This window comes from Amblyraja radiata, chromosome 5 (genome assembly GCF_010909765.2).
Source record: "Amblyraja radiata isolate CabotCenter1 chromosome 5, sAmbRad1.1.pri, whole genome shotgun sequence".
Taxonomy (NCBI): domain Eukaryota; kingdom Metazoa; phylum Chordata; class Chondrichthyes; order Rajiformes; family Rajidae; genus Amblyraja; species Amblyraja radiata.
Window position 1 is genome coordinate 92,962,259 of NC_045960.1, and position 27,244 is coordinate 92,989,502.

General features: G+C 42.3%; 2 protein-coding genes across 7 annotated transcripts in view; one reads left to right on the top strand and one right to left on the bottom strand.

The window, feature by feature from the left end:
• ggps1 (geranylgeranyl diphosphate synthase 1) overlaps positions 1–17,632 on the bottom strand; it is a 53,558-nt gene extending 35,926 nt beyond the window's left edge. The window contains exon 1 of one of the 4 annotated variants that reach the window (XM_033021774.1): positions 17,357–17,632. The gene's annotated coding sequence lies outside the window, so the exon portion shown is untranslated. The other 3 variants (XM_033021775.1, XM_033021777.1, XM_033021776.1) reach the window with 3 other exon arrangements.
• Positions 17,633–17,876: 244 nt separating this feature from the next.
• arid4b (AT-rich interaction domain 4B) overlaps positions 17,877–27,244 on the top strand; it is a 140,937-nt gene continuing 131,569 nt past the window's right edge. For 2 of the 3 annotated variants that reach the window (XM_033021779.1, XM_033021780.1), the window contains exons 1-2: positions 17,877–18,196; positions 19,081–19,146. In XM_033021779.1, the coding sequence (XP_032877670.1) occupies positions 19,141–19,146 (6 nt within the window). In that variant the 5' untranslated portion in view covers positions 17,877–18,196; positions 19,081–19,140. The remainder of the gene's footprint in view (positions 18,197–19,080; positions 19,147–27,244) is intronic. The other variant, XM_033021782.1, reaches the window with a different exon arrangement.

A 27,244-nucleotide genomic window follows, 5' to 3' on the forward strand; every position in this document is an offset into this window, starting at 1 on the left:
GTAATCAAGGCAACAGATTTTAAATAATAAAATGGTCCAAAACAGATGTATGATATTCCAGTCTAGCAGTCTTACAATGTCAAACCTTAGTTTGCATACATGACCAAGACATGCTTAGTTGATTAAATAAATTGCATTGAAGTGGTAATCCAGACTGACATAAACCCGGGATAAAATCTCAAATCTGTTTCGGAACCACACCACTCTTTACAAATTGCACTGGGTTCTAATGTGGTTCACACCAGCAATCACCTACAAGTATGAATTTGATTTTTCAGTAGCATGTGGTGGTTGGGGCAGAGGATCACTTCTCCCATCTTTAGTCTGGCATCAGTTGGTATGCCAACATTTCCTAGGTTGGGTCAGAGACTGCTGGCATTTTTATGGGAACAGGGAACAACATGCATTTTCATCTTCCATTACTACTTCTAATAAGCATACCATCCATCAAGGTTGATTTCATTATTCGAGACAAATCTCAACAGCCAAGTGTTCATAACTAAATTCCCCCAACAAAATAAAACAAAGGTTTATATCTGTGGCAAATGTAGAACCATGCTCACACCATACCTTGGCATTAACTGCTCCCTATTTAAGGCCTACCTCCAAAATCTGAATGAAAAATAAAGACATGCAGACATGACATATGGCAACCAGATTTGACCAACCCAAGTAAAACAAATTCAGAAAGTTGTTTCATGGAATGAAAAGAATGTTGTCTGCAAAATTAAGAAAGCATTTATGAAAGCCCATGCAATTGAGGTCCATGTAATTAAAGGGGTCCAAGCAGTATAGAAAGGAAATTGGACAGGTTGAAAGCAGAGTAGTAAATAGGTGTTTTTCCAATGTTGGTAGTCTGGAGTTTCCAATGGGCAGTACTTGGTCACCTGCTTCATTGTGGTGTATGATAATGGTTTGGGTTTAATGAGCACACAAGATGCAGATTAAACAAAATACATAAGTTTTATGCAAAGTATATTGGTACAAATGAAACAGAATAAACTGCCATAGTTTTAAAATGTGGACAGGAATAGGACTGATTTACATGTATTCAATTTTTGAAAGTTGAAAGGCATGTTAAGAGCAGTAGTAAAACAATGAGATCCTGGGATATATTAACAGAAATAATGCAAAAGAGACATTGAACAGATACAAAACACTGGTTAGGCTACTTAGACACTGCATACAATTTTTGTTGCTCTCTTCAGTAAGAATAAGATGGGTCATCGAGGACACAGAAAACATTTTGTGGAGACAAGCATTTTAAGCTACAAGATTACAGTCAAGGTTGTTTTCCTTGGAATTTGAAAATTATTGGTGATTTATAAAATTTGATTAGACAAAGTAGAGGGACGACGACAAAAGACCAGCGACAAAATGAATTTTGGGAAAATACCTAGGGGCTGACTGAGGATCTGGAATTCACAGCATTGCAGCAGAAACAGAATCAGTGCATTCTGAATGGAATTGGAGAGACAAATGAATAATTTGTAGGCTTACAGGAAAGAGCAGTGCAATGGAACTGAAAGAATTGCTCCTCAGATCAAACAGAAAAGACGGCTGTCTGGACCAGTGGCAACAATTATGCTTCAACAATTCATGGAGCCTACACCATGTCTTGCACTACTATACTCCATTGTTGAAACAGTGCCCCAATTTGGTCAGAAAAGAGATTTGTTTTCTTCCAGCTACAAAACTGCTGGAATTACATTGTTAAAACTGGCAAGTAGCAGCTTTAGCTCAAAGTTTATAAACTAATCGTTGATTTAAGAAAAGGGAAGGTTGGGAGTCCACATATCAGTATTCATTGCGTTGGAAGGAACTGAAGATGCCGGTTTACACCGAAGATAGATACAAAATGCTGGAGTAACTCAGCAGGACAGGCACCATATCCCGATAGTCAGAACGAGTGACATTTCAGGTCAAGACCCTTCTTCAGACTAAGAGCCAGGGGAGAGGAAAACATGAGATATGGAAGGGCAAGGTGTGGAAAAACGAGAGATCAAAGGGGACGAAGGTCATGGAAAATGTAGAATAGATCATTGTTAGCTAGGGGAAGGGGACAAAGAGGCATGCAAGGTAAAATATAATCTGTAGGACAGTCAGACTGGAATCCAAGTTGAAGAAGGGTCTCGACCCAAAATGTCACCATTCCTTCTCTCCAGATATGCTGCCTGTCCCACAAAGTTACTCCAGCATTTTGTGTCTATCTTCGGTGCAAACCAGCATCTTGTATGTCAAACGTGGCATTCCTTGTTTTTTTATGTTCTAAATTTGCTTTGTTGGAAAGTTATGTGGCAAATACAAACACTACTAAAACTGGTAGCATGAAGCAACAACCAAATGAAATTCAAACAGAAAGGATGTATGGAATATGGGGGAAAGTTATTTACAAACTATTAACTTTTAGAAATACAAGTTATGAAAACATTGATAAAAAAGTGGCAGAATTTCAGTTTTTGGATATCCCCTTTTTGGATGATATGTATATTATGATAACGTTATGCTTTTTAAACCTTTGGTCCATACTGAAATAAAGTGCATTAATTAGAAATATGACCTTTTAACATAAAAACAAGGAAAATAATGATTTACATTGTCTGACAATATACACAATATTGTCTATTGTCATTGAAATTTAATATGAATCTCAACTTTAAATTATCTTCAAACTGACCCGATGGAGAAAAAATGCAGTATTTTACAAGTTTGCCAGTTCTGTTAGACATTTTTACAGAAATGGCTCCAAGAATTGAGTTTCTTGCTCAGAAATAACAATCTCTTGCCAGCTCCCCCCCCAAAAAAAAATCCATGTTCTCAACAAAAGAAGCATTTAACCAAACCAATGTCTGACTTTCAATTCAATAAACTAACATTGGGGTGTTAAAGAAAAAAGCAAGCAGAACCCCAAGGCAGGCAACTGCATTGCACTGCTTGACAAGTACCGGAACTCCATCTTTGCTTTGTTCACTTTTTACATTAAATATAGAAACACAGCTTTATTTTTTGTGGGGAAATGGCACTAAGTTTCAACCAATTCAATTTTGAAAAGTTTGTTCAGATCAACTTTCCACCAAGCTAATACTTTACCAGCTCTTTACCAGAGCAAAGCAGAATAGTGGGAACTATGGGCTGGTTAGTCTGCCTTCGGTAGTTGGTAAGATTGTCGAGGCCATGAGATGAGAGTATGGAGTACTTAGAAGTTCACAATAAAATTTGCTAAAATCAGCATGGCTTTGTGAAGGGGAGGTCTTGCCTGACAAATTAGCTGAAATTCTATGAAGAAGTAAATAGCAGGACAGATAAAGGAGACTCAGTAGATGTTGTAGACCTAGATTTCCAGAAAGCCTTTGATAAGGTGCCACATGGGAGGCTGCCAAGGTGAGAGCCCATGGTATCAAAAGGCAGATACTAGCATGGATACCTGGTTGTCTGGATGGCAGAAGGCAAGGAGTGGCAATAAAGGTTGTTTTTTTTCTGATTGGCTGCCAGTGTTCTTTATGTTGTGTATTAATGATTTGGATGAGGGGATTGAAGGCTTTGTGGCCAATGATTCAGCCAGGAGTGCAGTGGTTTAGTTTTTAGTGTCATTAATAATTCTCCAGCCAAACCTAGCTATTTGATTGGACTGAACACCAGGAGGTTGGATTATGCTCATATTGAACATTATACAATTAACTAGAATTGAAGGGGAATTTGCCTAGGGGCAGTGGGGTTTGGTATGATTTAAAGTGTTTTCTTAAAATTGAAGAGCCAATGAAGTGCTTTGTGAGGTGAACACAAACAAATAAAAAGCTGCTACAGAAAAAAAGTTTTTCTTTATCAGACAGAAATCCTGTAATGAATGCAAACTTCTCAGCAGTTTGCCTTGCAGACTCAAATATGCCAAGTTTCCAAATGACTGGCATGCTGATGATGAAAGAATCCCATCATATTGAAGCAAAATATTTCAAATACATCAGGAATAGTATTATCAGAAAGATTCTGGCTGCGCAAATTCTTCATTCTCAAAGTGGAATCTCAAATTGGCTGCTGCAAACTTTAATCCCGCACAAAAGGCAGCAAAACTGCTAGGGCCATTTGTTGCATTGAAATAAATACTTTCTTGGAGAAAATGCAAGGAAGCGGGTTAATACTTGGTTTCGTAATTTCAGCCAGTGTACCATATAAATCTGAAAACAATGAATAATGTTGGTTTGGAAGGAGGCGAGAGGAAGAAAAGAGGGGATATAAAGTGAAAAATTGATGCGAGTCATCATCTCATGAAAGACAAATGTTATATTACTAAACGGTCACAGGGATACTCGGAAATTTATTGGAGAATGAGAGTGCAGAGCACTGGGTGAATCTATGACAGAATCAAACCGTAAATTGCACAGAATGTAGGCTGGAAATGATTGAGACTGAAAGGGATTAAGAATAGCAAAAATAATTCTAAAACCTGTCAGTTAGTGACTGATGGGTTACAATGCACAAAGGAAATACTCTGAACTGGAAATTACAATCAATAGAGCACAAATCAGAAAAGCCATTGTTCAAAATGGTCCTGTGTGTTATTTGGTACTTGAGAACTTCATTGCACATTTGCACCTTCAGAACAATATACTTGCCTTTGTTTTAACACTCCAAACAGGGCAACAGTGCAAATAAATGAGTTTAGAAAAAGCAGCAAGCCTTCATCAACAAATCATTTCATATTTCCCTTATAAGAGAGGGGGCCATTTAGCCCCTCAAGTTTTTGCCAGCTCTCTGTGACCCATTTTCTTTTATATGCCCATGAACTCGACCCAATGTACTCTTTGCTCTCAACTACAATGAGGGCAAATCACAACGGCCAATTCATCAACCAGGTGTTTGGTTTATGGGAGAAAGCTGCAGCAGACTGAAAGCAGACACAGGCACAGTGAGAATGTGCAAACTCCATACAGATAGCAGTGGAGAGCAGGAGCAAAAATAGGTCAGTGAACTTGCTCTGGTTTCCTGGTTTACCTGATTTCCTGGTTTATCATTAAGACTGCACAAATTTGGGAAGATTTACTTGTTAGTAATTTCCTTAATTGGGCAACACACCCAGCATTTTTTTTCTTTCAGTAGAGAAAATGCAAATTTCTCAATTTTATTCTTCACCAACTCCCTTGGACAGCCCGTCTAGGTCTTAAGTAGTTCTACTTCAATTGGAAAGTATCAGTTGAGAAAATAATATATGGGACTACAACTGGATGCCAGTATTGGGATCATAACAATTGATGAATGCCAGCAAGAAATGGTCCTAATTTACGGGCGGCACGGTGGCACAGCAGTAGAGTTGTCGCCTTATAGTGCCGGAGACCTGGGTCCGATCCCGACTACAGGTGCCATTTGTACGGAGTTTGTATGTTCTCCCCGTGACCGTGTGGATTTACTCAGAGATCTTCGGATTCATCCCACACTCCAAGACGTACAGGTATGTAGGTTAATTGGCTTGGTATAAGTGTAATTGGCTCTAGTGTATGTAAGAATGTTAATGCGGGTATCGCTGGTCGATGCGGTCTCTAAAAACTAAAAAAAAAAGTGCAGAACAAGTGACCGTGAACCTATTGCTGCACCAGCAGACTGCAATCCAGGTTTTCTGCTGACCTCCAGTAGTATGGAGATTTTACACATTCTCACTGTGACAAGAATATCCCAAGATATCAAAACCGTATCTTCCAATTTGGAGTTAGAATAATTCAAGCTGGTTACCTGCAGCAGTGCCAAATCTGTGAAAATCTTTTTCACCCTTAAGTTCTCTTTGCTTATTTCCAGCCTAGTTCAATGGCATAAATTTCCTTTCCTAATATCTTCAACACCAAATCAGCAATCATTGTCATTTGTTCAGGAGGAAAGAATGTTCTTGGCCCAGTCCCACTGTGGAAATTCCCTGTCAATGCTCCACATGGTTCCCATTATAATCAGCAAGTATTACATGAGAAAGGACCAAAGCAAGGATCATAGAATTAACTTTGAGTGCCAGGATAAAAAGGAAAAGCAACAGAAACTATAACAAGTCTAAGATGAATTACTTGTTACCAATATGCATTAAGTACAACGTTATTTTAAAGTGCTTGTGATGGCCATATATTATTGCTGCACCAGAACATTTGTAATGATCATTAACAAAGGTTGTAAAGAGAATACATTTTAATACCAAACACTACATGTTGTAAAGTGGAGAAGCAAAGCACAATGACTAGTTAAGTAAATCACGAATGCCAACTGCACAGAATGGGCTTAAATGCAAAGATGTTTTCAACTTGCAGGATGAGAGATCCAGGCCACCAATTTAAGATTGTGGTGTAATGGTGTAAGATCACCTGGGATAGAACAAACCAATTAAACCTACCAGGAACATACTAACAAAATAAAGTACTTAATCAGTGTTCTGTGTGTGGGAGAGTAAATAAGCATAAAAAGGAAACGGTTCAGGGAATGGGAATGGTTCAGAATGCTAATACGAAATATATTTATTAGGAAAGAGGGTCACAATATCCCTGGAAACTAGGTTGGCAGGTAACTTCAAAGAGAAAAATAATATGGAATATAGTGTTACAGAGAAAGAACAAAGAGAAGCTGCAGTAAACACATCAAAATAAGAGATCAGTCACTTGGGGACAAACCCAAGGTTTCAGAACAGACCGTCTATTCGGAGTGTAACTTCATTGTACTGGATGTGACTGGCTTAATAAAGCTGTGCGTCTGGTCAAGTATGTGTTTGGGGTGGTTTGTTGTCGTCACAAACAAGAAAGCTGTTTGATTAAATTGGAGATGAATTGGCATTTGCGGGGAAAGGTAGACAGAAAGGAAAAACATGCTACAGATAACCCAGTTTGCATGTTGGATATGCAGCCACAAATTGAGATCCCACATGTCCCAGGTTAGCCCATAAGAATTGAGAGTCTGGAGAAGCATTTATACCTTGTTTTGCCATTCAAAACATCAGCTTTATTAGAGTCAGAGTTCATACAGCACAGAAACAGGCCCTTCAGGCCAACTTGTACATGCTGACCAAGATGACCGATTTCCACAGGTTCCATCCGCCCATATTCTTCCAAATCTTTCCTATCCGGTTAGTTAGTTTAGTTTATTGTCACGTGTACGGAGGTACAGTGAGCTGTTCATGTACCTGTCAAAATTCCTTTTAAATGTTATGGTACCTGCCTCAAATGCCTCCTCTGGCAGCACATCCCAGATAACCAGCGCCTTCTGAAAACATTGCCCCTCAGGTTCCCATTAAATCTTCACCCTGTTACCTTAAACACATTTCCCCAGATTCATTATTTCCCCTACGCTGGGTAAAGACTGTGCATTTACCCAATCTATTGCACTCATTACATGACTTGTATCTTGCACCTTCTGAAGAGTCCACCAGCTATACTGGTAGCTGGACAATTTTCACATTTATCAAGCCAATTAACCTACAAACCTGTACGTCTTTGGAATGTGGGAGGAAACTGTAGATCTCGGAGAAAACGCGTTCAGGTCATGGGGAGAAAGTACAAACTGCGTACAGGCAGTGCCCATAGTCGGGATCGAACCCGGGTCTCTGGTGCTGCATTTTGCTGTAAGGCAGCAACTACCTCTGCACCACTATGACTATAAGACTAATTTGAGGAAGGACATCTATATAACTAGAAGTCTCATCTTGACCACTTCCTGTCTGCGCTGTATATTGATTTTAGAAAAAAACGCTAACATATATAGCCATGATTCAATGTACATCAATGTGTAAACTAAAATGTGTTTTTCTTGGGTTTGATGTGGCAAAATTCCAGGCAACGTCAAGAACAGTCGGCTGCAATCCTGCAGCAGCCAGGAGATTTATCCTGCCGATCTCCCAAATGCTTTCTAATGCTTTCAACACAAACTGGGTGTTAGTAAACTAGACGTGGCCTCTACTAGTGGTATCTAGATTAGCCGATCAAGAGATATCAAGCATCCACAGCCCATTGACTTAGAATAGCTGTAAACATAAAGAAAGTTAAACATCCTAAAAGAAAATGAATACTCTCATTGTCATGCACAATAGTAAAATAGGTACCCACTTGTCTGAGGAACAAAAAACAAATCAGCTGTGATGTGGCCTTGGTTATGATGTTGGATTTCTATCACATTTCATTTTGTTTGCATTTAACTTTATTACCGTCTGGTGCAGCCATTGCATGCTTTACAAATTACACCAAGACTGGAGGTCACAATTTGCTTAGAGGACAGATAAATGCATCCAACAGTTCTTGGAAGTACCAGCCAAACAAGCTGGTGGAAACAAAAGTTTTTTTTGAAGTGCATATTACAACAAAATGGCTGACTAAGAACAAGCATACGAATATAAAAGGGTCAGTGGCCAGAGAATTGGCAACAAAGATGGGTGAGGGTTGCAGTAGTAGGTGAGCAGAGAAAATATAAAGCAGACAATTTGACCACAAGTGAACAGTATTGTGAGTAGACACACACACTCAGTCCTGGCCATGATGCACTCCTCCTGAGCATTGCATCTCAGTGCTGAGCAGCAGTAATACTTGCCACAGTCTAGTGAACACCAGCACACTGTTTTGGTGATTCACTTCACACCCAGCCTTGCAGCTATGAGATCAATTTAACAGCAGAGTGCTGAACTCAAAAGCAGTGCCATCAGCAAAAACAAAACAGTGTCACTTCCACCAGCACCCTCCCTCCTGGGAATGCATCTTGACACTGAGGTACCAATGGAGGTCTCCCAGGTGCTTGATGTCACAACATCTGCAGTTCTTAGATTAAACAATGGTTTCCCTTTTTGTGCATCTGATAATTTTATGTACCTTTCCTTTCGAGTTAACCACGGCTGTTTTTGAAAACTTTAGTTTTGTAAGGGTATAACAAATTCTGTACCACAGCAAAATTATTTTTTGAACACCTCCCACTGCTCTATTTTAACTTTGCACATTAGCAAATTGTCCAGTTAGTGTCAAACATTGGTTCAAAAAATTCACTGTGTACAGACCCAGATTAGGACAATGAGAGATGAACACTCGGCTCTAACAGAAAAACAACGCTCGTGACTCAAGGGGAATGGGGATAAAAGACAATACAAGGATCTTTACTCAACCATCTCATTGCACAGAAGTCACACTTAACTAAATTTGGAACTCCAACCGTCTCATTTTTCTCCTTCTCAAATGTTACAAATAATAATATGATCATTATTTCAGTAATATTAGGTGTGAACATTTAACTAATTTTTAATTACGTAATAGTAAATTTAATATAACCAATTCCTTTGTTGGATTTAGGACATTGTTGCATGAAATAATTCAAAAACTCACTACTCTTCCGACATAGGGAGACTGTATAAATCAATCTATATGAAAGTAAAACTTTCTACAAACATAGCTGAATATAAATACAGGTTCAGATGGCACGATTTGACCTGTGCGAGATAACTATCATAGAACTGTATCTCTACAGTTAGCTTCACATCATTGGACAGAGGATAAACAAAGAATGCAGTTTCCTGCCGAGTGTTCAAATGGAGGAAAATGTCATTCTCCCCCCAGCCCCCAAATTCTCATGGCAGAGTATTTGAAAATAGTAGCAGGACACGTCATACCACCATTAAATAAACTAGAATTAAAACTTAGAATCACTGATGAATTCACAAGGAAACTAAGGAAAACTAGCATACAGTTTCACTATCACATGGGGAAATTGGAAAGAAACAGAAGAGAAAGCTAGATAAGCGAGGAATAAAGGGTTATGTGGCAAGGGCTTACGAGGATGCTCTATAATTTTTTGTAATTCCCAAACTAGTTCAAGCTAGTCGCTTGTCACATTTAATGTACTTTTGTATTAAACATGGAATCCAGCTTTCATACTATTACAGTGCCCTCCATAATATTTGGGACAAAGACCCATAATTTATTTATTTGCCCCCTGTACTCCACAATTTGATATTTGTAATAGAAAAAAAAACACATATGGCTAAAGTGCACATTGTCAGATTTTAATAAAGGCCATTTTATACATTTTGGTTTCACCATGTAGAAATTACAGCTGTGTTTACACAGTCCCCCCATTTCAGGGCACCATAATGTTTGGGACACATGGCTTCACAGGCATGTGTAATTGCTCAGTGTGTTTATTTGCCTCATTAAAGCAGGGACAAGAGAGCTCTCAGCATCTAGTCTTTCCATCACATTTGGAGACTTTTATTGCATCAACATGAGGACCAAAGTTGTGCCAATGAAAGTCAAAGAAGCAATTTTAAGACTGAGAAACAAGAATAAAACTGTTAAGAGACATCAGCCAAACCTTAGGCTTACCAAAATCAACTGTTTGGAACATCATTAAGAAAGAGCACTGGAGAGCTGACTAATTGCAAAGGGACTGGCAGGCCAAGGAAGACCTCCATAGCTGATGACAGAAGAATTCTCTCTATAACAAAGAAAACCCAAACACCTGTCTGACAGATCAGAAACACTGTTCAGGAGTCAGGTGTGGATTTGTCAATGACCACAGTCCGCAGAAGACTTAATGAGCAGAAATACAGAGGCAACACTGCAAGATGCAAACTACTGGTTAGCTGCAAAAATAGGATGGCCGGCTTACAGTTTGCCAAGAAGTACTTGAAAGAGCAACCACAGCTCTGGAAAAAGGTCTTGTGGACAGATGAGACGAAGATTATTAACTTATATCAGAGTGATGGCAAGAGCAAAGTATGGAGGAGAGAAGGAACTGCCCAAGATCCAAATCTGTGAATCCCGGTGGTGGGGGTGTTATGGCCTGGGCATGTATGGCTGCTGAAGGTACAGGCTCACTTATATTCATTGATGATACAACTGGTGATGCAGTAGCATAATGAATTCTGAAGGGTAAAGGCACATCCTATCTGCTCAAGTTCAAACAAATGCCTCAAAACTCATTGGCCGACAGTTCATTCTACAGCAAGACAACGATCCCAAACATAATGGAAATGACACTGAGAACTGTCGTACAATTAAATTATTTTTTTGCATAAAATACAGTAAAAACCTTATTATACTTAGGCATAATCATATTTAGCACAATCAATCAATCAGTTTTATTCGTCAGTTGCAAATAAAATGCAAGTGAAATGAATTTGCCAGCAGCTCTACAATGAAAAAGAACACACAAAAACATAATAAAAATGTAACATAAACATCTACCACAGCATTCATCACTGTGGCGGAAGGCACTAAATTTGGCCAGTCCTCCTCCTCTTACACAAGAATGTAAGAACAGTAGATTACACCGAGGCACTACACGAGGCATCACGTTTCTAGCATTATCTTATACCCTTCAAGTTCAGAATTGTTGAAAATGTTCACGTCTTAATTGGCCAAAAGGGCCATTGTCCTTCACAACATGCTTGTGGCGAAGAGCACTTAACAAGCATGAACCACTGACCCGAGAATCACCAGCAGCACTGCCAAATAAACATTCTCTTATGATGGTATAATTTTCAGCATTTTGGAGAGTTGCAATCTATAATCCCAGCTGATTCTAATGAAACCATTTCCAAAATATTTAGTCAATAACAATGGAGACCAAAGCTGATACGTTTGTGTATATTGTCTGCAAGAATATTACAGTAACAACTCCATAATTACTAATACGAGCTCGAAGATTATATTTAAACATTTAACAAGTAATCAATTCTTCATGAGATCAATAAACAAATCCAAGTTAAATTTTACTCTTATTTTATGCTTTTCTCTGGACAAAGACAAACATTAATTAAGCTAAACTAAAACCTCTTTCTGTGAAACAGCAGCATACCCTTTCTGTGCAGCTGAGGAACAGGATGTTAGTGCATCAGCTCATTCTCAAACTGTGCCAGGGAACTAAACTAGTTGTTAAATGTGGTCTTACAATAATTCGATGAAATTAACTGGCAGCAACAACCACAAAACCAACAGCTACAAACTGTTGAGCTTCTGTCAAGTTACAAGCAATTCACTCCATGAACCACTATTTGCAATGAATATTCAAAAGGAAAAGTAAAGAGTCTCCTCTTTGAAAGCAGAATACTTTCTGGATTTGTGGTGTCAAAATCATAATGTTTTGGAAACTTGAATGAACACATTTAGGGAGGAAAGATCTCTCCTGCCTCTTGCCACCTGCAGAAGGTGCCATCTCACCTGCCTCGTGCCGCCTCCTACCACCTGCAGAAGTTTTTGGATGACTGTAATTGTGGGCTGCATCAGTGAGGGGAGGGAAGCTGAATAAAGAGGTGTACTCAACAACTTTGTTGAGTGGTGTGGGCTGAATCACCTGCAAATCAACACCGACAAGACTAAGGAGTTAATGGTGGACATTAGGAGAGGAACAACTCTGTCCCTGGTCTCCATCAACGGTGTGGATGTGCAGTTTACCATGGAAAGCATAAAAACATTGAAAAATAGCTGCAGGAGTACGCCATTCGGCCCTTCGAGCCAGCGCCGCCCTTCAATATGATCATGGCTGATCATCCAAATTCAGTACCCCGTACTGGCTTTTCCCCCCCATATCCCTTGATTCCCTTAGCCCTAAGAGCTAAATCTAACTCGCTCTTGCAAACATCGTCAATTGGCGTCCACTGCCTTCTGTGGCAGTGAATTACACAGATTCACAACTCTCTGGGTGAAAAGGTTTTTCCTCATCTCAGTCAAAAATGGCCTACCCCTTATTCTTAAATTGTGACCCCTGGTTCTGGACTCCGCCAACATCGAGAACATTTTTCCTGCATCTACCCTGTCCAATCCTCTAAGAATTTTATGTTTCTATAAGATCCCCTCCCGTCCTTCTAAATTCCAGCCAATACAAGCCCAGTCGACCCATTCGTTCATCATATGTCAGTCCCACCATCCTGGGAATTTAGCCTAGTGAACCTATGCTGCACTACCACAAAAGCAATAATGGCCTTCCTCAAATTAGGAGACCAAAATTGCACACAATACTCCAGGTGCGGTCTCACCAGGGTCCTGTACAACTGCAATAGGACCTCAGGTACACAAAATGCTGGAGAAACTCAGCGGGTGCAGCAGCATCTATGGAGCGAAGAAATAGGCAACGTTTCGGGCCAAACCCCTTCTTCAGACTGATAGGGGGTGGCGGGGAGAAGGAAGGAAAATAGGAGGAGGAGGAGCCCGAGGGCTGAGGGATGGGAGGAGACAGCCCGAGGGCTGAGGAAGGGAGGAGACAGCAAGGGCTAACAAAATTGGGAGAATTCAATGTTCATGCCCGCAGGATGCAGACTCCCCAAGCGGAATATGAGGTGCTGTTCCTCCAATTTCCGGTGTTGCTCACTCTGGCCATGGAGGAGACCCAAGACAGAAAGGTCGGACGGGGAATGGGAGGGGGAGTTGAAGTGCTGAGCCACCGGGAGGTCAGGTAGGTTCTTGCGGACCGAGCGGAGGTGTTCTGCGAAATGATCGCCCAACCTCCGCTAGTCTCACCGATGTAGATCAGCTGACATCTAGAGCAGCGGATGCAGTAGATGAGGTTGGAGGAGATACAGGAAAACCTATGTCGCACCTGGATCGACTGCTTGGGTCCTTGAATGGAGTCGAGGGGGGACGTAAAGGGACAGGTGTGTGGTAGATGCCCTTCAAGGCTGGTAGCGGTGTCCCAATAATCTTCTGCGCTCTGTAGACGACGCGCTGAAGAGCTCTCCTCTCCGCCTCCGTGCAGCTGAGATACCACACAGAGATGCCATACGTTAGTATGCTCTCTGTCGTGCAGCGGTAGAAGGTTGTCAGCAGCTGTTGGGGCAGACCAGTCTTTTTTTAAATGTTCTCATGAAGAACAGTCATTGCTGTGCCTTCTTGACCAGCGCAGCTGTGTTGGTGGACCATGTGAGTGCCCAGAAACCTAAAGCTGGACACTCTCTCCACACTGTCCCCGTAGATGGAGATTGGGGTGTATTCTCCATTATGTGACCTCCTGAAGTCGATAATCAGCTCCTTTGTCTTGGAGGTGTTTAATGACAAGTTGTTACGTGAGCACCAGTCCGCCAGGTTCTGAACCTCCGCTCTGTATTTTGTTTCATCACAGTTGGTGATCAGCCCGATCACTGTTGTGTCATCTGCAAACTTGACGATGGTGTTAGTGTCGAATGCAGGAACACAGTCGTGTGTGAAGAGGGAGTAGAGCATGGGGCTCAGTACACAGCCCTGTGGTATGCCGGTGCTCATCCCAATAAAAACCTTCCAAGTGTTTCCTAATCACAAGCCTTGGATGAACTATGAGATCCACACTCTTCTGAAGTCCAGACATTCATGTCTGAAGATACCGAAGACTACAAGAAGTTCAGATACGACCTTAGTAAGGCCATCAAAAAGGCCAAAAGGGACTTCTGCTCCAAGCTGGAGGATGAGACGGATGTTCGGCAGCTGTGGCAGGGCCTGAATGCAATCTCCTCCGACAAGGCGAAATCAAGAGGCAGCACACATGTCAGCGAAACATCACTCCCTGACGAGCTCAATGCCTTTTACTCACGCTTTGATAGGGAAAACACTGTTGTGCCTTCTCGAGCCCCCATTCGCTGTGATGGTATTTCGGTCACGGTCACAGAGGTCGACGTCTAACCTTCTTCACAGAAGTAATCAAACAATTGATGTGAGCCTAATAAATATTACAGTAAGTGGCTCACTCAAAGATTTCAGAACGTGATAATTTAAGGCACTGGCTAATCATAACAGCATTAATGGTCGTGTAAACAAAATCAAGGATACTCTAAAGGCTATACTGGATGAACAATACTTGATAAGAGCCAAGCCGTAAATAGAGATTTGGGACCTCATGCTGATCAAAACTAAATACATAACAAATAGATGCTACTAAAAGTAGATCCTCAAGAGTATGTGCAGGAATCATAAAGCAGACATCGATTCACTGAATAAACTGATATATGCATTTTCAGTACCTCCAAGAGGTATACAAGTATGGTTTAATCAACTATATCAAAAGGATACAGACCTGCCAAGGTGAAAGGTGACAGATTATCATATTATGGTCACTCGGAACGTTATTATGATTTAGAGAGGACAATTTCAATTATTTTTTAGGGGATACAGCGGAGAAACAGGCACTTTTTGACCTAAAAAATGTGATAACTACCGAAGAATCACCATAGCAACATTATGCATCATCATTGAGCAGTCTATTGAATGGAATACGTCCCTGTACATCAACTTCATCGACTTTGAGAAAGCATTTGACAGCAAGCAGGGATGTCTATTGTCACCATTCCTGTTCCTCCTGGCAATTGACTGGCTCATGGTGTAAACAACTGAAGGGAAAATAAATGGAATTCAGTGGACAATGTGGGAGCAGCTAGATGATCTTGACTTTGGAGATGACATAGCTCTCCTTTCACACAGATACAAATGCAGGAGAAGACAGACTCTCACAAGCTGCAACAAAACTTGGTCTTACACCCAATACAGTAAAGACACAGGTGATGAGGATGCACTCCAAAACCAGCAACCCTATCCTTATGCACAGCACTGCTCTAGAGGACGTAGAAACATTCACATACCTAGGCAGTGTTGTGGACATCACCGGAGAGGTAGAGGCAGATGTAAAAAGTAGAATCAATAAGTCTAGGGTGATGTTTAACATGCTCAGGAAGATCTGGAGCTCAAAACACCTCAATCAACACCAAAATACACATCTTTAACTCAAATGTGAAACAGGTGATGCTGTGAACAGAGACATGGAAAACAAAACACACTACAAACAGGCTGCAAACATTCATCAACACCTGCCTTAGGAAAATACTTAACATCTGGTGGAGAGACAAAGTAAGCAATGTGGACCTGTGGAAAAGAACAAGCCAGGAGCCCATTGACTTACAAATTTGAAGGAGAAAATGGAGTTGGATGGGACACACCCTCAGGAAATCTGCCACTAACATCACCCGGCAAGCCCCGAAATGGAACCCCCAAGGGAAAAGGAAAAGAGGTCGCCCCAGGAAAAGCTGGAGAAGAGATGTCCAGACAGAAATGTCTGAGAGTGGCATTTGGCAATGGACTATGCTCCCTTGGGGAGCAAAGAGTTTAAGAAGAAGTGCCATGGTAATCGAAGGGGCAAAGGCTACATAATTGAGACTTCTGGAATGGAATCTATAGCAGAATAAGTGGCAAAATGTTTCTAATGGAAATACACATAGGTTGGGAGGGGGAAATTGAAGATGCACATGGATGGTGATGCACTATGATCACAAGCAGGAACAGCAAGGCACTGAGAAATGGCCATGAGTACAACGTGACATTTATGAAGATAAGAGTGAGAGAATCAGACAGTCAAAGGGAGATACTAATTAATGAAGATTACTGTAAAAATCTGAAATACCTTTGTGTATACTCAGGAGATTATAATGCAAAATCTCAAGAATCATTGAGAAACAATGTTCACCTGAAAGAACAAGGATCCACTGGACAGTTTAGAGTGCAAGAATAAGGCAAGGATGAGAAAGGGCACGAGTTACAAGGAGCAGTGTAGTCAGATGAAAATACATGGTTCAACCGAAGAAATGAATTGGATGGACTAGTGGGGAAAGCAGACATCAGATTCTATAGAAAAATCTGAAGTGCCAGAGGAACGCAGCAGATCAGGCAATATCTGTGGAGGGAATGGACACATATTTCAAGTTAGAACCCTTCTTCAGACTGAACAGAGTAGGGTGGTGGCAAGTGATATGTGCATGATTGGCAGATGGTGAAATGACAAAGGCTGGAGGTGAAGAGAAGACAAAATGATGTAAGATAAAGAAGGGAGTTTGAAATGTAATGACAGTGGGAGGGATATGGGTAGAATGGGACAGTGGAGAGGGAAATATAGGATGGGAGAATGGAAGATACGTGGCAAGGAACAGGGTGATGGGGGAAATATGTATGTACATTTGTGGAACCAGAATTCAACGTTCATGCCACAAAATACCCAAGTAGAACAGGAGGCGCTGCTCTTCCATTTGCACCCCTGAGACTGAGAACACCAAGCCCAGTAACTCCAGTGAGTTCGTGAGGAAACATTTAATTGGTAGAGTGCTGAGAAATGTACAGGCCTAAAGTCGTGATCAACACTAGTCATGACATTCCCCGCAACCACGTTGCTAGGTTTCAACACTTTATCGAAGCATCCACCCATTTTAGGAACTTAATGCGTTTTAAGATTATATAGTGTCTATTGTATTTAGGTATGTGGGTCTTGCTGTACCCGATTGGCTTCAACTTTCCCCACATCACAACAGGGATCGTACATCCAAACCGTAGACGGTGAAAGGCGTGGTGGAGATGAACAGCTGTCGTGTTCGAGGAGCCTGGGCAACATGACGCAGCAATAAAATCCGCCTTGTACCTACCAGCATGGGGCCGTCTGCGTCCGGGTCACGGCGCTCCCACTTCCGCTTCCCTTTTTTTTCTAATTTTATTTCATCGCGGATTTTTTAAAAAAACGTTCTAATATTAACGGAACAATCCAACGTCGTCTGAAAACACGATTGAGCAACAACGGTCACGATATCCCATCTCAATAGGTGGAAGAAAGAGCCGACTCGCCGCCCTTCACCGCCGAGGAATCGCCCCAGACAATTCCCCCCTACTTTAGTTCATCAAAAAATACGCCATCCTAATATCAGTGCGCCTGCGCAGGAATCTCTTATAAAGACACCCACCTGATTAGTGCGCATGCGGATTTTTTTTAGGGTCGTTGTGCTTCGCAAAGCGCGCCGGCAGATGTAGTTCCTTGACGATGTAGTCGCTGCGACGGAGGGGAGACGAGAACTACATCTCCCGGCGGCTTTGACGCCGCCCGTGCTGCACAGGCCAGCGGGAGGAGGGGACGCACCAATGGGAGCGCTGGTGCCGTGGTTGCCGTGTGACGGCGAGCCAATGGGAAGGGTTGTTTGTTGCTGAGTGGGGTCGAGTGTGTGTGTTTTTTTTATTCTCTCCGCTCCGCTCCCTCTCTGTTGCTTTTGGCTGGCGCTTTAACAGCGGCCTGCATTCCCTGTCAGTCCCGGCAGTTAGTCGGCCTTGCGTGCGGCTCCGAGGGGGAAGAAGAAGCAGAAGAAGAAGAAGAAGAAGGAGGAGGTACCGTCCCTTTTGATCGCGGCTCCAATGCCGAACGAGAGCCGGGCCGGGCAGCGGGCGGGCGGCCCTGGCTTGTGAAGCGACGCTGCTGCTTGCTGCAGTCTACACATTCGGTGAGGAGAGGAGCTGGCGAGGGCAAGGTGGGAGGGGGGAGGTCGGTTCAAACAATGAGCAGCCGCGGCGAGTCCGAGGGGCACTCGTGTCTAAATCACCTCCGCGACCCCCTCCTCCTCCTCCTCCTCCTCCAAGGCGCGACCTAGCGAAGTACGGGAAAGAGCAGGCCTGCCACTGAGCGGCTGTGGCCCTCTTTCAAGCCGTGTCGGTCGGTGCTCTGGCAAGCTCTAATCTCGGCCGAGAGAGGGTTGCGGGATCTCCAGTAGCGCCTCGCAATTAAATGGTGATCATGGCGTGCCAGTTCCGCTCTGTGTACGTGTGGCTAACGATTGAGAAGACTCCGTCTATCTATTTTCTCCCTTCACCTGCTTTTTTCTTACTACTCTCTTTTGACCTCTTCCATCTTCCCACCCCCTTCTCCTCCTCAATCGCTTCGCCCTCTTAACTCGTCTCACCTTCCCCGAGCACTGGCACTGATGCAGTCTGTGTAACTTTGGGATCTGGTTGAAATGGCGTCATTGACATAACTAGAGTGTCGGTGGGGAGTGTGGGGGAGAGAAACGCATCAGCTCCATCAGTCTGAGCCGCACGATTGCAACCCCTCCTGATCCCATGTACTTCAACCCATCCGCCATTCATCATCTTTTCTTTCCGGCGCTGTGAATATGTGCTGGGCAAAGGTAGCGTTTGATCTAAGCGAGGTGATAAAGATAATGTGGGGAATTACATCGGCACTTGCGACCGATGATCCTGTGTTGGCATTGCCTCGCTTGCCATTCTCGATGTGGGGGTTGGGGGGTGGTGGTGGGGAGTCTGATCCTGAAAGGAGATGTCGATCAGTTTTTTTTATCCAAATGGATTTTTTTGTGTTCTTTTTCTTTAGGTATAAAGACAGTTGACTTTCGTGCTTCGGACGCCGATTTTTGGTGTATTTTGAATTAACATGAAGGTAAAAGAAAACGTTGGATATTTTCCTCCGGGTTGATGAAAAAAAAATAATCGACCGGTTTTGTAGTTTAATTGTGTTTTTTCGGATGTCGTGTTATTGCACTGGGGTTTTCCCATTGCAGCTGTGTGTTTGATGTAGTTGGAGTATGCTGCATGACAAAGCAACGGCAAATACAAACTGATTATTTAGTGCGGCAACATTACGGCTAGCTCAGGCGGTGTAACACAGGGACCGTTTTATTCCTCCAACTGCCAGTATAAGTAAAACAGTGACATTTCTGACGGAATGATCGGGTTGTTTGTTTCTTCAACCGGTGTGTGCATAAGCTACGTTAGTTTTTAAATGTTTGGATTTTTAAAAAAAATCTCCTTTTGTATGTTGATTTCTTGAGACTCGGTTGAAACGTCTCAATGGTATTTTTGCGCTACCTGCGTTTTTCTGTATAAGCGAAGCTTCTCAGGCGATGCAGAGAATTTCGACTGAGTTGTGCAAACAATGTAATCAAATAAACCTATTTTGACTTGTATTTCATACACCGTATTTTAACGGCAGGCTACTGGGACGGAATTAAAAGTCGAGGCCAGTGCTTGTATTTCTGCAAATGGTTACTCAGGGTTAGTTTCGGTTCCGCGGCGCTTTACAGAAAAAACAGTTCTTAGACATTGTTATGTTCTATTAAACCAGCTTCCGAAGCCGGCTCTTGCTTTGTCTATTTACTTCTGCAGGGTACAGAGAAACAACCATACAGTACTCCTCAAACGACCTCCACAAATTTCTATGGAAATTGTGGGTAATAGACAGACCGACCTGATTGATTCATACTCTTTTGAATTTAACAGAAACATTGCTCTTAATACATAAGTAAATAGCACAGAAGCAAGCTTTGTGCGTAATTACAATTACATTTGTGATTCTGATCAGGTAAGTTTCCCTTAAGATTTCTCCAAAATAATAGGTTTGTCACCCTTGGCTGAAACACCTGCAGTGGCCTGCAGACCAATGGGAGTGGTGTTTGCCATAGCAGAGTGGGTCAAAATGACATAGGTCAGAGTGCACTATGCTAAAATATTTTAAAAGTCTATAAATAGTTCCAGCATTCCAGTTTCTAAATATTTTGGGTTTAAATCCCACCACTACACTAATATATCAGATTAGTCGCTGTCTTATTGTAGGAATTTGTGAGTTATGACATTAGTGTATGTTTTAATCACATTAAAATGTATAAATACATTTTTTTAACATCATGTTGAGCATCTTCAAACTTTGTTGTAACAGTAACATTGCACATATAGTGCTCATTAGAAGCCCCTGCCTTGATGAATCATTGTGTTTGTATCCCTCGTGGAAGGTTAACTGGTCTTAACCTCAGTGGTCTCCTTAGCATGAATTACTTGTTGCAGGTCAGATTATTGTTTACCCTACCCCTTACAGTGGCAGAGTGAGAAAAAAATCAGGTAGTCACACAATTGTCGAGCTTTTCTCAGTTCTCATTCTCTCATCACTCTGACTCCTGTTCTGACAATGCTAGAGTACTTAGAGCATCACTTGAGGCTTCTCTTTGTGACCTCTTCCAGCCATAGAATCCTCTGAGAGTTCTCGAATTCTGTCAGAGACCGCGTTATGTTTTGGCCCAAAGCTCGCAATTCCCTCTCTAAGCCATTCTATTTTAAGGTGATCTTAAAAGTCTACCACTTTTTCTGAGCTTTTGCGGAAGTTATTTGGATATTTTGTTGTATAAGAACAGTGCAAGGATACAGAGAAAATGGAAAGAACAGAATATCCAAAAGAACAAAGAGACGATATGCTGCGCTCTCTGGCATTCTCACCGCTTCTTGTTTCAGGTGTTTTTTAACAACCGAGTGTATGCTCTTCATACATTTGTGTATTTAGGGAGGACCATTGTAGCATTGGTTAGGCCTCGGCTATTCTGAAAATTATTGGTGAGTTGATAGTTCAGGAGAATGAGCTCAATTGCTTGTCAAGGGTTTAAAGGGGTTGATTGCACTGGCATGTTTTTGGCTGCACTGATATTTCATTTGTATCAAAGCCAACCTGTTAGCAGTGATTTATTCAGTTATACTTTCACTTCTGAGTTTGTGCAGAAAGTCCTGTCTGATGATTCTTTGAAGCAGGCAGTGTACTTTTATTTTTTCGTAGAATGTAGGTGTCACTGGCATTTATTGCCAATCATTCTTTTTCTGAGATAGACACAAAAAGCTGGAGTAACTCAATGGGACAGGCAGCATCTCTGGAGAGAAGAAATGGGTGACGTTTCAGGTTGAGACCCTTCTTCAGCTCTGACTTGCAGAGTCTTTTTAATTGAATCATATTTAGTTATTCCTATTTGCTTTGGACTTTAGAGATACAGGATGTAAGGCATCAATGCTCCTGCTGTGGTTTGTAGTTGCCTATAGTCCAGTCTATGCAGGAGCAGCTGATTTTCTTTTCTGAAGAAGATTAGTAAACTAGATGAGTTTAATGATAGTTTGATAAGTCTAGGATCACAATCATTGATCGTTAGTTTTTAATTCCAGATTCATTTAATTACTTGATTTCAAAGCACCTAGCTGATCATGTTGAATTCAGACTTGAGCCTCTCAGTCGAAAGCCCAGATCTGCGAATACCAGTCCAGTACCTTGCCTATTATCCGACTGCACCAAACTGTAGATGTGAGAAGGATATCAGATAGGATGTTAAAACACTGTTAAAATTGCTATTTATGGGAATTGAAAGTCATGTTGCCGATATCACGACAGTCTCTGCACGTCAAATGCATTGCATTGACAGTAAAGTAGCTGAGATCACTGTAGAAATGAAATCCCTTCTTTAAAGGTCTAGGCTCTGCCTCTTGTTGCCATGCTCGTACTGCTCAAATGTGTGAATTCGACATACTACAAACCCCACCGCAGGCTGCGATGAAGTATTTTAAGCTGTCATCTCTGTACTACATTAAGTGTTGGCCTGGATAATCAGGTCAGTTGGTGTGATGGAGGAAGAATTTAACCAATAACTTGTTATTTATTTTCAGGTGAGTGTGCAATGTGAAGTATGCAAAACTCTTGCATTTTAATGAAAGTATTTTTGTGGTGGCTTAGTACAGTATTCTCCATTTGATATAATGCTTCTTTTCTATTCCCGGATCCATGCTGCCGTCTTCAGTTGTAGAATGGGTTGTGGGAATCATTAGCAAGGAATGGTAAGGATGTCACTGCTGCACCTTGGTCAGCATTGAGGAGGCACATAAAGTAAAATGGAAAAAAAACAGCACATGTTTACTTTCCAAGAGAAGAAACCTTGAATTAAAGTTGGTGTTCATTTTCCTTCGAAAGGTTCACTGGTCTAGTATCTGCCCCACCAGAATTCTTCCAGAAATTCTAACAAAGTTTGTACTGAAAAGAGCCAAGCAAACGGTGGCGCAGCGGTAGAGTTGATGCCTTACTCTGGGTCGGTGATTTGAGTTTGATCCTGATTACGGGTGCTGTCTGTACAGAGTTCGTATGTTTTCCCAGTGACCTGCGTGGTTTTCTCCAGGTGCTCTGGTTTCCTCCCACACTCCAAAGACGTACAGGTTTGTAGGTTAATTGACTTTGGTAAAATCCAAAGTAAAGTATAATGATTACCGTCCAGTGACTCTAACATCCACCATCATGTAGTGCTTTAATACTAGTGATGGCCTACATTAACTCCAGCCTCCCAGGCAGCTTTGATCCATTTCAGTTGCATATTGTCACAACAGGTCCACAGCATTCGTCTCCTGCTTGGCACTAAGTTTGTCTTTGGACCACAAGACAATGTAACTCTAGAAAACAACTCTGCCATAACGACAATACCATAATAGCATACAGATGCATCTCCAAACTCCTGGATGTAGGAGTTGGCGACCCCCTCTGCCACTGCATCCTCAATTTTCTGACCCACAGATCACAATCGGTGAGGATAGATGATCATCTCCCCAATAATTCTCAGCGCTGATGCTCGCAGGCATGCATTCTTAGTATACTATACTATATAATGACGCCAACGTAGCCATATTTGAATCTAACTCCTATCTTCACGTTTGCTGATGACAGCACTTTCATGGGTCAGATCAGGAACAATGGTGAGACTCGGTACAGGCATATAGAACTTAGTAACAGGTGTCAGGTTTGCAACCTCTCCCTCAAATTTAGCAAGTTGAAAGAGACATTTATTGACCAGGAAGCATGGTGGAATACGGAAGAATGGTGGAGTACTTACTCCCATCGGCATCAATGGTGCCAAAATGGAAATGGTTGAGAGTCACGAGATCCAGGAGCAGCTGGATCCGGCTGGAAGGTTTGGCTCGCCTGCCGTGAGGACCCTGGGAACCTGGCCGGCTCGCCCACCCAGAGTGGAAGGAGTGGTACGAGGGCCGGTAAGCAGACCGCCTGCAGGAAGCATTGCAGTGCCTCGACGGTGGAGTGGGCCACGGGAGGACCATCCAACAGCCAGCGGTGGAACAGCAGTGGAGGACACCGTGGCTTAATACTATCTCAGTGTTCCACTGCTCGGTGTATACACCTGTACTGTATCAGAGATGCTTATCCAAGGTGTATCTAAGAGCTTGTGTATAGTGATACTGTACTGAACTGTATACAAAAATGAATTTCAGTGTACCTTGGTACATGTGATAACTAAAATAAAGTTGTATAAAGTTATCAGGCTTTTGAATGGTCCTTCCTCAAACTATTGCACAGTTTGTTCTCCTCTCCCTCATTGCATGCATTGGATGTTGTCTCTGGAACTATTGTGCGATAATGCTGAGAGCTATAGTCTGCCCTCTGTGTCTTCGCTTACCTATTGTATTTGACTTGATTGTATGTGCGTATGGTATTATCAGGCACTTGCCGTGAGTAATTACTCAAGGTAGGCAGTCAGTCGGCTTTAAAAAAAAAAATCTTAAACCGCGCATGTGCAGATTGTTGTCTCCGTAAAAATAAAAAATAAAAATAAGTAACATTTCAATTTTCCCAAGGCTTCTAAATCTCCTTCCTTTAATTACTGAATGGGTGGAGGATGGAGGATGACGGCAGGTGAAGAGATAGTGGGGGGAAAAGGGAGCACACTGGGACAAGTTGAATCAGTTGTCATCTTATTGAATGACAATACTAATTCAAGGGACCAATTGGAGGGAGAGTTCCTTTCACAGTGTGTGGAGAGTCAGTGTCAGAGGTTAAAGATGCGGGGAGGGCAGGAGTGTTGAGAAGGAGGGGGTTGGGGATTATGTCAGTAACTCACTCACTCACCGCTGCCGCAGCGCTCCGGGCACGGACATCGGAACTGGCTGCCACTTCCAGGGAGAGAAGCAGCTTGGATGGCAGCGAGCGGCCGCCGGGACCCGACAGCAGAACTAGCCGCCACTTCAGCGCCTTCTGTCGGCCCGCTCATCTCTGGCAGTGCTCTCCATCTGAACACCTCTCACCGGCTTTGCTCATGTCAGCAGCTTCCTGCAAATCCTTAAATTCCCACAGCCGAGTTGCCTCAATTGGTCCCTCGATCGCTCAGTCGGAATTTAAGGATTTGCAGGAAGCGGCTGACATGGGCGAAGCCGGCGAGCGGCAGGAGAGAGGTTTTCAGACGGAGAGCACTGCCTGAGGTGAGCGGGGACCGGCAGAAGGGGCTGTCCGGTCCCAGCAGCCACCCGAGCTAATTCATTCCCCGGAGTGTCGCAAGTGGGTTACTGGCCCTGATCCCCTCCTTCACAACGCTCCTGCCCTCCCCGCAACTTTACCCCGGGCCAGACTCCCCAACACTGTGAAAGGAGCTCTCCCCCCACCCCGGGAAATACGGTATTTAAAAACGTAAAGCACCAAGAAATGTACTTACCACGTTATTGGTACACAAACTCCATTCTTCTCTCTTTGTTTCCTAAGATACTCTTAAAATAATGACAATCCATATTTGAAAAACCTGCCAAGAAACTCGCGCTGCGCATGCGCAGTACTGCAAAGGGAGAATTTCAGCTCCGCTTGTCATTGACGGCTTGAAGCAGCGCAGACGGCACGTGGGCTGCACAGACCTTCACGTGTTACAAGTGCTGCGGTTGAAAGGCACGGTCTCTTAGATAGAGATCAATCTCTTAGATAGGCAAAATTCTCCCATGCCTTTATTATTTATATTTAGTAATTACCATGTTATAATTTTAGTCGGGGTAGGCAGTGCCTACCTTGCCTACCCTGACGGCACGTGCCTGGGTATTATCTGATTTAATTGGATAGCATAACCGTCAAAACTTTTCACTGTACCTCAGTATAAACAAGATAAACTATTCCATCATAACTTGTGCCTTGAGTGCTTGATGTTAGGCAATAAGTTGCTCATCACCAAGCCTCATATCTGTTCTTGTAGTGATGACAATCCAAATGATTATATATCCCCTGAGGATATTGAAGATAGGGAATTCTGATGTTAATAGCATTAAAGTCAAAGGTATGTGCAGGGATATTCTTGTTGGACATAGTGATGCTCAGCACTTTTGTGGCATAAATGCTGCTCGCCACCATCAGACCATGGTGCAATGCCATTACAATCTGGCTGCATGTGGCATGGACTGTTTCATTCGCTGTGGAGTTTTGAATGGAATGAATATTGTGCAATTGTCATATCTGAGCTTTTGTTGAAAAAAAGTTTATTTATGAAATAACTGAAGATGGTTAGGCCTCAGTCACTGCTCTGGGAACTCCTGTAATTGTGTTCTAGAGCTAGAATAATTAATCTCCAATAACCACAGCCTGCATGTGAGGTATGACTCCAGCAAATGGAATAGTTTCCTCTCAATGCCCAATTGTACATATTGTACTTTTCCTCCTTTTTTTGGTCAGGACAAAGCTAGGTAATTTCCCAAATTATACAACTTTAGTTTGAGAGGTACAGCGTTGAAACAGTTTGTTTAAGAAGGAACTGTAGATGCTGGAAAATCGAAGGTACACAAAAAAACTGGAGAAACTCAGCGGGTGCAGCAGCATCTAAGTCTGAAGAAGGGTTTCGGCCCGAAAAGTTGCATTTTTCCTTCGCTCCATAGATGCTGCTGCACCCGCTGAGTTTCTCCAGCTTTTTTTGTGTACCAGCGTGGAAACAGGCCCTTTGGTCCACGGAGTCCACGCCAACCAACGGCCACCCGTACATTAGTTCTATCTTATCCTACTTTCGCATCCTACACACTACAGGGAGAATGTACGAACTCCGTAAAGATTGTAGTCATAGTCAGGATTGAACCCAGATCTCTGGCACTATAAGGCAGCAACTTTACCACTGTGCCGCCCTCTCTATTTAAAAACATGAACAGGTACACAGATAGGAAAGGTTTGGAAGAATATGGGACAAGTCTGGAATGATATCTTGGCCAGCATGGACATGTTGGACCAAAGGCTGTTTCCATATAGTATAACTCGATTCTAATATTGGTTGCCTTGAGTGAATGCAAGTTCTTGTATTGGAAGTGCTTGGCTTGAGGCATGGCAGGTTCCGGAGCGCAGGTTTTCAGGAATACAGCTGCCTTTGTGGTAAATGGTGATCTCAGCCATTTGTTGATACTATTTTGAATGACTTCTGTGATGGAGGGATATTAGAAAGAAAATGTGATGAATTATCCACTTGGAAGTTCAGCCTCATGCGAAGCATCTTTATTAGTGACAACAAGGATTAGGACGTCCTTAGAATCTCGTCTTCCAGGTGGTTGCTTGCTTGATAATCGCTATTTATGACTAGACTTGGCAGATTTAGAGTGCTCTGTCAATTCCATGCTATTTTTTTGCTGTTTAACATGCACGTATAATCCTTTTGGTTTGAAAGACTAATTTTTTTATATGTATCTCGACCTGTAATTACCTAGTTCTTGGATCATGTTTACAAATTACAGAAAATTGCTAGCCCATTTATATTGGATTTACTTGCAAGACTGAGACGGATATGGCTTTTGCAAAATGTTTACTGAACAATTAGAAGTGCTGACATTTGCGAGTGCCTTCATTACAAGAACTGTAGTGAACATACAAGAATTTGCATTCACCCAAGGGAGCAAATGTTAGTCATGGGGTCTGCATTTGGCCCATATTCCTCTGAAACCTTTCTATCCATGTA